The sequence below is a fragment of the Protomyctophum bolini genome (genome assembly GCF_963924005.1).
Source record: "Protomyctophum bolini genome assembly, chromosome: 5".
In the NCBI taxonomy this organism is placed as follows: domain Eukaryota; kingdom Metazoa; phylum Chordata; class Actinopteri; order Myctophiformes; family Myctophidae; genus Protomyctophum; species Protomyctophum bolini.
The window spans coordinates 8,491,335-8,501,334 of NC_137866.1; the positions used below are offsets into that span (position 1 = coordinate 8,491,335).

Genomic DNA, 10,000 nt, shown 5'->3' on the forward strand with positions numbered 1-10,000 from the left:
GCTCCCCGTCAGCGGGAGTGTTGTACTTTGACGGTTGAAAAGACGCAGCACTTTTCAGGTTATGTGGTTTGTATTAGTGTCGCTTCCATGTTAGCATAGGACTATGCAACTTTTTATTTTATTTTCTTATTTTTATTTTATGCTACCACAATATTTTTTGTATGGACTCACAACATTTTGTTATCTTTTATATTTTTCATATGGGTGTGTCACATATACTGTCATTTGATTTACTGTATACCCTGAATCTTGAATAAACAAAACAGTGGAAAAGACGCAGCAGGTGATTTCATTTGTAAGTAAGAGAGTTGGGTCTCAATAACATCCCTGCTTGGACCAACCACCAGTGCACAGACCAACCAGCAGGGGTCAGCAGTGACAAGATTACATTAGTGTGTTGGGAATGTGGATTTGGGAATTGGCATAACAAGTAAATTGAGAGGACAAAGTTGGGGGAAAAGAAGACTATAAGAATGATTAAGGTTGATTAAAATGTGTTTTGTGTCTGTATATTCAACCATTCTTAGTTGACTGCCACATAGGTATACAGCAGGCCCTCTGCTTTTTACCCTCTACAGTCTACACACTAAGGGCTGTATTTTGCGTGTCTTAAGTACCAGGTCTTATTACCTAACTTGAGTAAACTAAAGACCTGAAGGCGTGATCAATGCTCTTTGGCCACTCAGAATAGCCAAATGGCTTTGATCACGCCTCCAGGTCTTTAGTTTACTCAAGTTAGGGAATAGGGCCTGGTACTTAAGACACGCAAAATACAGCCCTCTATATCTTCACCGAAAATGGACGATCTACAAGCTCACAAGGCATTGTGACGCGTTGTGACGTGAGCAACTTAGATCATCTATTTCCGCCGAATGTTCTCCCCCCCCCCCCCCCCCCCCCCCTCGGAAAAGGGACGCCGGCCGGGGTTCATGTGGTGAACACATTTGACAGACCCCGCCTGCCCCCGTGCCCCGGGCCTTTCAGCACTGTCCAGTGCGCTGCACGTTGTGCTCGCTGGTAGAAACCAGAGCTCCAGAGCCGCTGCTACTGGAGTCGCCCTTGACGGCGTTATCAAACCGTTTCCTTTGGCGCGGTGCTGACACCAGCTATCTCCCTCTTATCGTGCGCTCTCTTCCTTTTCGTTCATCTCTGCGTATACAAGTTCAAGTTTGACCGGTGCACACATAACCCAGCCCGGCCCGGCCCGGCCCGGCCCAGCCCTCTCTCTCTCTCTCTCTCTCTCCCTCCTCCTCCCTTTCTTTCCTTCCTCTCAGGATATCCAGTAATAGCAGAGGTACAATGTGATCCCGGTCTTAACACACATCCCACACAAACATTACACCCACATGCATGTCCCATGGGCTCGGTATAACAGGCAAAGAGACTGCCAGTTCCACACAGCCACGGCCACACGCACGCGCACACGCACACGCACACGCACACGCGCACACACACACACACACACACACACACACACACACACACACACACACACACACACACACACACACACACACACACACACACACACACACACACACACACACACACACACACACACACAGTCACACTCTCTCTCGAAGAGTCAAGTGACATTAGGCCCTTAAAACCTAATCGTTGATATTATTTTTTTATGTCAAAAACTCACAACCACAACCGATCCCTTTCCACCCCCAGATCTGATGGCTTTATTATGAATGAATCAAGCTAGTGTCTGTGTGCTGTGTGTGCACCCACCCTGGGCGGGGGCGCTGAGGTAGTGTGAAGAAACAGGATATCAGAATCATGCCATGAGGCGATTAGTCATATGACTGGTACAGTGCCCAGCCTCTCCCATTAGGCTCATCATCATCTGCCTCTCTCTCTCTCTCTCTCTCTCTCTCTCTCTCTCTCTCTCTCTCTCTCTCTCTCTCTCTCTCTCTCTCTCTCTAGCCTAATTCATGCTCCGTCGCACGACAGCGTGACCGAAAATAGCCGACCTCACAGCTCACAGCACGTCGGCCTGCGAGCTTGTAGATCGGCTATTTGATACACAGATACAAGATTGCAAGATACAACGATACATTCCGACGTTTGTAGCCAAACGCTACAACAGCTATACAAAGCTACAAATAAGTTGAGCAGGCTTCAGCTTCAGATACAAAGCTACAACAAATAAGTGTTGAGCTGACTTCGACTTCAGATACAACGTCGCAAAGCGACAGATATGCTGTGTATCATTGTAGCTTTGTATCTTTTGTATATCTACCAGTGTGAATAAAGCACTAAGCTGCTTTCTCTCTCTCTCTCTCTCTCTGCTGCCTGCTCTCCTGAGCTCTCTGTCTGCAATGTTAACAGATCAACCTCTGGGGGGAATGTGACAATGATGTGACCCACATGTAATGATGTCCCTTTTTTTCTTTTCTTCTTTCTCTCTTTATCTTTTCACATTGCTGATATAAACGTGGAAAGAAAAAAAAAAACTATCAAATCTGGGCCACGGGGGGGTTTTACTATGACCTACATTTCAAGATATATCCTCTGCCTTTTTTTTTTCTTCCAAGGTACATTATCGTCCCAACGTCTCTGGGAATTCTGTGATATTAAGCGCCGGCCCGCACGCAACCTCGATTCAGCGAGTGACATTTGGAACTCGTGTCATATATGAGCGAGCGCGCACACGTGTGTGTGTGCGTGTGTGTGTGTGTGTGTGTGTGTGTATGGTGGATAGATATAATTTATAACTTGGGGTCTTGGGAGCAGCACTCACCTTCCTTGGACATGCCGACCTCAAAGCACTTCTGCAACCTGCAGTACTGGCAGCGGTTGCGCGTGACCTTGTTGATCTGACAGTTCTTGTCTCGGTGGCAGGTGTACACCATGTTCTTCTGGATGCTGCGGCGGAAAAAACCCTGGAGTATCGAGAGGAAGAACCAGGCGTAGGAGGAGAGAGAGATTAAGGAGAGAGAGAGAGAGAGAAAAAGTTGTACTGAGATGAAACATTGAAACATTGGACCAACTTGAATATCTTGCATGCAAACCTATACAGTATTTAGCCAAATAGATTCTGGATTCCAATTCTGAATTCCAATTCTACAGCAGGTTATGAATTCATGTTCTGGCCCCCCGGGTTCTTTTGATTCTTGAATTCCGGTTTAGAAACGTTACACTGAGTTGCTTGTCTTATTATCCGTCCTCCGTCACATCCAGGAAGGAGAAATGAATCATGGCAGGGCTTATGCTGGGCTTCACACTGTTGTGACAGAGAGACGGACTGTTGTGATCCCGTCCTTATCAGTGTTTTATTGTCCGTATGGCTCATCTTTCAGCCGCCTTGGCGTCCAAGCGGCGCTACCTGACCCTCTTTTTGCGGAAAGCAACTGGATCAGTGGATTAATATAACTGCCTGCGAGGCACATTCTCCCCGTTCTATTCATATACACCACGGATGCAGGTATAAGCTGGTAATTCTCTCTCGTACCCAACAGAGAGTATTCATGGGCTTCAATTAGAGCAGGCCAGACTGTCCTCACCTTGCAGCCCTCGCAGGAGCTGACCCCGTAGTGGTACCCCGAGGACTTGTCCTGGCACACGAAGCAGGGCTTGTAGACGCGAGGCGGGGGCGGCGGAGAGGGAGAACTGGGCACCATCTCCTCGGAGCTGGTGCTCTGTGTCTCCACCGCTGTGGGTGCAGAGAAAGGAAGGAGAAGAAGGAGAAGAAGGAAAAGAAGGATAAGAAAGAAAGAAAGAAAGAAAGAGAGAGAGAAAGAGAGAGAGAGAGAGAGAGAGAACAAGTCAGACAACTGGCTGGGAATCTCAATTCAGTTGCCTTGCAGCTACTAGGTCTGTAAATGTCAAATATTTATTTGTCAAAGCTTGACATGGAACATTGAGCACATTCTGAGAGCTCTGTCCGAAGACGCGGCGACAGCCGACGGGCCGGCAGCCATTTCCGATTGCATTTTCATTTGTGAAACCGACCTGAAATTGAGTTGAGTGACGGTTGCGTTCAGTCGATAAAACATTTTCCTGAGGGACAGCCTGTGTGATACGTGACGCAATAAGCCTAATCCTTTACAATCACTTAATGGACGGACGCACGCACGCACGCACGTACGCACGCACGCGCGCACACGCACGCACGCACGCACACACACACACACACACACACACACACACACACACACACACACACGTATCATACCCACCCATAGGCAATGATGGAAAGTATCAAGTGCATTTACCCAGGTTGAGGTACTTGAGGTAAAATGTTGGGCTACTTTACTTGAGCATTTCCATTTGTCTACATGCTTCCACTACAGAACACATTACAAATACTGTACTTTTTACTCCGCTACAGTTATGTGACAGCTTTAGTTACTATAGTTGCTTTGCAGATTTAGATTATTATTACAAAGCAATGAAAGCATATACACTTCAGCCCTATACTGTGTACATTGGCTATAGTTGAAAATGCAACACAGAACACGTCTTGCGATGAGACGCATATTGTGATCTCGTCGCTTGTTTTAATGTCAACACTTTTGTACATTTACTCAAGTAAAACTAATTGGAATACACACAGGCCCTTTACTTGTAGCAGATAATTCGTTTTTTACTTTAAGTAAAGAATCCTTCTTCTAGCACCACAGCACACCAAGTCAATAATAGCCTCCTGTTGCCATCCGCGCACTTTCACCCTAGGGGGCATCACTCGGGTGGCTATTTGGGGGGGATTAGAGGGATTAGTGTTTGTGTGAAAACAGGAGGGGCGGTGATTGATTGATTGATTGACGGAGGAGACTAAACAAATAGCTTCTCTCGACAGATAAGCGGCGGACTGATTGATTGACAGGCACTCTGATAAGGCCAGGTAGCTGACTGAGTGGCTGAGGGCGGGACAAAGAAGCTGGCTCTTCCTCATTCCTCCTCATTCCACCCAGAGACGGACAAAGACTCACTTTGACTGCTGTCTGACGTGTGTGACACACGCACGCACACACGCACACATGCACAGACACACACAGAAACATAGAACACAAATGCTCACAAAACAAACACAAATGCACGCACGCACGCACACGCGCGCACACACACACACACACACACACACACACACACACACACACACTAAAAATAGCCGATCTACAAGTACACAACAGCATCGGGACGTGTTCGGTGTGTACTTTCAACATATTTTTTCATAGATTTTAGAGTTATGATACCTTGTGAAATGTGATATTCTGCATAATGAGTACTTTTTCACGCACGCACGCACGCACGCACGCACGCACGCACGCACGCACGCACGCACGCACTCACACACACACACACACACACACACACACCCGCACGCTCCTGTTTGGGAGCCAGAACAAGGCTGAGTGACGTCAGTACAAACCTGAGTCACACGCTAACCACTACGCTACATTACACATCATTATGCTCCATGCTGGAACCCAAATAAGCCCCTTTGGGCAGTCGACTATGCTACGTATATGGATTCCATATACTTCCCACGAGAGACATAAGCTCCTGCACGCACGCACGCACATGCACACGCACACACACAAAAAAAGGGCACAGACCCTGCTCACACATGCTACATACACCGGGGTTGCACACAATCTCAGACACACATGTTGACCCCCCCTTTACCCCCCCCTTTACCCAACAGCACTTCTTTCAACTTTCACCCTCAGTCACCCTCAAACTTCAACACTACACCCCCCTTCCCCTCACACACACACACACACACACACACACACACACACACACACACACACACACACACACACACACACACACACACACACACCAACTCTGCACCCCACCACCACCGCCACCCTGACACACAAACCCTATTTTTCTCTTGTTTCCTGGCCCTAAATTCCTCAGTGCAGCCCTGCCAGGTTTTAATAGAGGCCCAGGCTCGTAAGGAGGCCTATAAAGCCGGTCCCATGGCTGGATTGGAGGCCCCGGCCCGGCTGGCCCACACTTTATTGGGACTCAGTCACCTTGGGCAGCCATTCACACCGCCAGCTGTAGCCCCAGCCCGTAAAAAAAAAGCCAATCATAAAAAAAACAGGGAGGCTCTAAAATTCTAGCTTTTACTGCCCCAAAAACCCCCTCTCGCCCCCAGCCTCACAAGCACCTTCAATGGAAAGCACAGAGAGCTAGCCTAAACTTAACCTACAGCCCTCCTCCCCCTCCCCTCCCTCCTCTCTCACACCCTGGGCCGAGGCACACAAACCACCAGCTTGGCTTTTTACAAGAAGGAGGAGGGGATGGAGGGAGGGGGGGGGGGGGGGGTGCGGGAAGGGTTTGACTTCAAAAAGAAGGGAAAAAAAGGGGGCATAAAAAGAGGAATTTTATAAAAAACAGAGAAAGGGGCGAGAGGAGGAGGAGGAGGAGGTGGAGTGGAGGACATGGTCACTACTGAGGGCAGGTCTTGTTCAAGTCCAAGATGACCACCACTACTATTACTATTACTACCATTAGGGCTGTCACCATTACACGTCTAAGTTGACCGTTGATTGTCACACAAATAATTGGCAATTAACGATTTCATTGGGTTTTTTTGGGGGTTTTTTTTTGGGCGTTGAACATTGAGAAAGTCACAATTTGTATTTCCGTTTGCCTCTTAGGCTTCGTAATCACAAATTGCACAGGGCAGATATGATAAATAACATACAAAGAAATCACTAACACATTTCATCATTGTTTTCTTCCCCAAAAAAAATTACAAAAAAGCAGAGATTTGACATTTCTCGACAGGGAAACGAATGATGATTATGCAAAAAGAATTGCAATTATCTAAAATAATTGCGATTAGGCGATTATTTAATAATTGCGACAGGCCTGTTATTATTATTAGCCACCCACTGCTACTGCTGCTGTGACCAGCCAGTTACCGCCTCTTTAACCACTTAAGCCCCATTTAAATAATAGATACAAACACTTTCATGTCAAGGACCCCCAAAATGACACTCATTAGCCCGCGGACCCCCCATTTGAAAATATATGCCAAGGACCCCCATAAGAGAAGCTTTTTTACGCTCTAGCAGTGATTCTCAACCATTTTCATTTCAAGGGCCCCCACTGGTTTGACCTGAATTAGGCTACGGCCCCCCCATTTAATGGCATTCTATCTCTGGGACCCCCAATGTATATACTGAAAATCACTTGTACACTCTGAGTTACAGTCCCATAAGGGTCCATTTGGTTCCTAACTATATCATTTATCTGGGGACCCCCTGGAACTCCCTCAAGGACTCCTGGGGGTCCCTGGACTCCACCTTGGGAACCCCCTGATCTATACAAGCTCATACTGTATAGTTCACCTATTTGCTCTCTTTGTGATAATGTACGCCGTTGTTCAACCTATAATGACGTGCTCAAAACGGGGTCACCAGGTTGGACGCCTTTAACGATAGGAACAGAAAAATGCCAGACATTTGTCATTTGTTGCCTGCAACGCTGCTCAGTCGGACCATCTGTTTTTCATATGCATTTTTATATTCAACGACTCCGAATTCACATTTAAATTACTACTTTGAAAAGGCCTCCCCCTCCCCCTTTGCTGGAGGCAAAGATGTTTTCCATTAGTTTTTTAAGAGAAATCCCAAAGCCAAAATGTGCAAATCAATCTCTCGGGGAACCTGGAGTCTGCAGCACGCCCGCCTGCCTGAATGTTCCTGCAGCACATGCAGTGTTGATGTCCTCGACTTAAACTATATGACAAAAAGAAAGTTTGTCAACTGCCTTTTTATTTCACTGAGGAAAACGGAATATTTTTTTTAAAATAATAACTAAACTATGATGACTAAAACTTTTGTCAACAAATAAAAACCTAGACAAAAATGTTAGGGAGGGACTACTGTAGATCCAGTAGAACTAAAGGGTCATTTTATGGTTGGTTGCATGCTGAAAATAGCAGAGCTATACATGCGTTGTGAGTTTGTAGATCGGCTAGCTTCACCATACAACCAAGGGTAAAATCAGCCATTATATGAAGGCCTGCCAAAATAACCTTTAGTTGACTGAGACAGCCGAGGCCTTCCTATTGGTTCACCAATCTATGTGCCCCCCCCCCCAACCCACACACACACCTCCCGACTCACACAGCGGAGAACAATGACGTCACCACATCTGGAGTGACGCCCCTCTGCACTCTAATTGGTTAGCGAAAATATGCCCAGGCGTTTTTTTTCCTCCTAAACAATGAACGCCTGTTAACGTATGACTAAAACTAAATCAAAATTTGCTGTCAAAATCAACACTGTAAGGCAGCGGGCCGGGGGAACAGGAACCCTACAACAAATGAACCAACAAAACAAACGCCACACGAACCTCCATGTTTTTTATGCTGCAGTGACATCCGCCAATGGAACATCTTAATTGTACAGTACGTACTTTGTATTTCATTTAACAATAAAAATCTTGAATCAAGCAGCATCGAGAAACAAGCACTTTTATACGTGTCGAAATGTAAAACTGAGTGAGACGGTGTGTGTGTGTGTGTGTGTGTGTGTGTGTGTGTGTGTGTGCGTGTGCGTGTGCGTGTGCGTGTGCGTGTGCGTGTGGGGCTAGGTCTCCTCCAGAAGTTGAAGGACAGCAGTGGGGATAGGGGGGGGCTGGGGGTGTCAAATGAGAGAGAATCCATCAGGATCTATCAACATGTAGAACCTGACTCCATGCCATACAGAACATGACTCCCGTACTGCCGCCTCTCAGCCTTCACCTTATTCAGCCCCCCCCGCTGTCCAAATACCCCCTCGCCACTTAGCCCGCAGGGCGCCACACGGTGAGAGGGACCCTTTCACATTGAGAGCCCCCCTGACCACACCCCACCCCTCCAGATACCTCTTTCCCATCCCAGTCTCCTCGACGCGACTCATCGCTGTTTAGAAAACAAAGGCTCCGTGCAATGAGAGGCCCTCCTTATCAGTAGCCCAGAGGCTTTGGGGCCCCATTTGCATGACAATCTGGCCCCCTGACCGACGGAGGACTAGGCGGCCCCGGGGCCGATGATGGACCGAGGAGAGGAGAGGAGAGGAGAGGAGAGGAGAGGAGAGGAGAGGAGAGGAGAGGACAGGAGAGGACAGGAGAGGAGAGGATGGCGTGTTTGTGGGCGGAGGGGAGAGCGACGCAGGAGAGAGGTGGGATAGTTGAGTTATCAGTAGCCACTGTTCATTTCCTGCTAAGTATCAGTTTACTGCCCTAATCCCCTTCCCTCCATGCTCTCTGTACACAAGTGGTCCAGCTGCACTGGCCAGGCTTAATCCCCTGGCCACACATACGCGTGCACGCGTGCACACTCCCCCCCCCCCCTCCCCCCCCCACACACACACACACACACACACACAAACAGCACTAAATAAAGTTGCAGTCCAATCATCTCCGCAGCCTCATTAGGAGTGAAATGTAAGTGCACACGACAGAAATAGCTGTTTAGCTGAAGGTCAATTGAACTAGGTCAATTACATTCAATTCTGGGTCAAGTCAACTGGGCCAATTGACTTCCGTTTAGGTTCAACAGATACAACAGCAGGAGACAAGAGGAGGAGCGGGAACCAAGCTCAATAATAATGATGAATTAATAATAATAATAATAAATAATGATAATTATTATTATTATAATAATAATACTAATACACTATCTGCATTGCACTTTTCATGAATAGAATACATCATATTGAGGTCAATTAGTAAGCAATCACTTGACAGCTTATCACACTCTGTTGAACAGTGGTGTCACTGGCCGAAAATAACTGATCTTTACTGAGCTAATGAGATGCATTTTATGTTTAAATAACTGATCTTACTGAGCTAGAGAAATAGCAGATCTAAAATCATGAAAATGACTTAAAAAAATGATTTAACTCAAATCTTTGCTTCTGGGGGGGTGGGGGGGGTCGTGTCCCTGCAACAACATATTTTTAGAGGGGGGTCTGCGGTCAAATACAGATTTCTGGGGGTCCTTGACATGAAAAAAGTTGAGCACCACTGACAGAAACAT

At 47.0% G+C, this 10,000-nt stretch overlaps 1 protein-coding gene across 2 annotated transcripts in view; it reads right to left on the reverse strand.

Moving 5' to 3' along the window:
• Positions 1-10,000, reverse strand: part of rarga (retinoic acid receptor gamma a) — a 61,477-nt gene that overhangs the window by 9,506 nt on the left and 41,971 nt on the right. For both annotated transcript variants that reach the window (XM_080763476.1, XM_080763477.1), the window contains 2 exons: positions 3,513-3,661; positions 2,750-2,891 (listed from right to left, as the gene is read on the reverse strand). In XM_080763476.1, the coding sequence (XP_080619602.1) occupies positions 2,750-2,891; positions 3,513-3,661 (291 nt within the window). The remainder of the gene's footprint in view (positions 1-2,749; positions 2,892-3,512; positions 3,662-10,000) is intronic.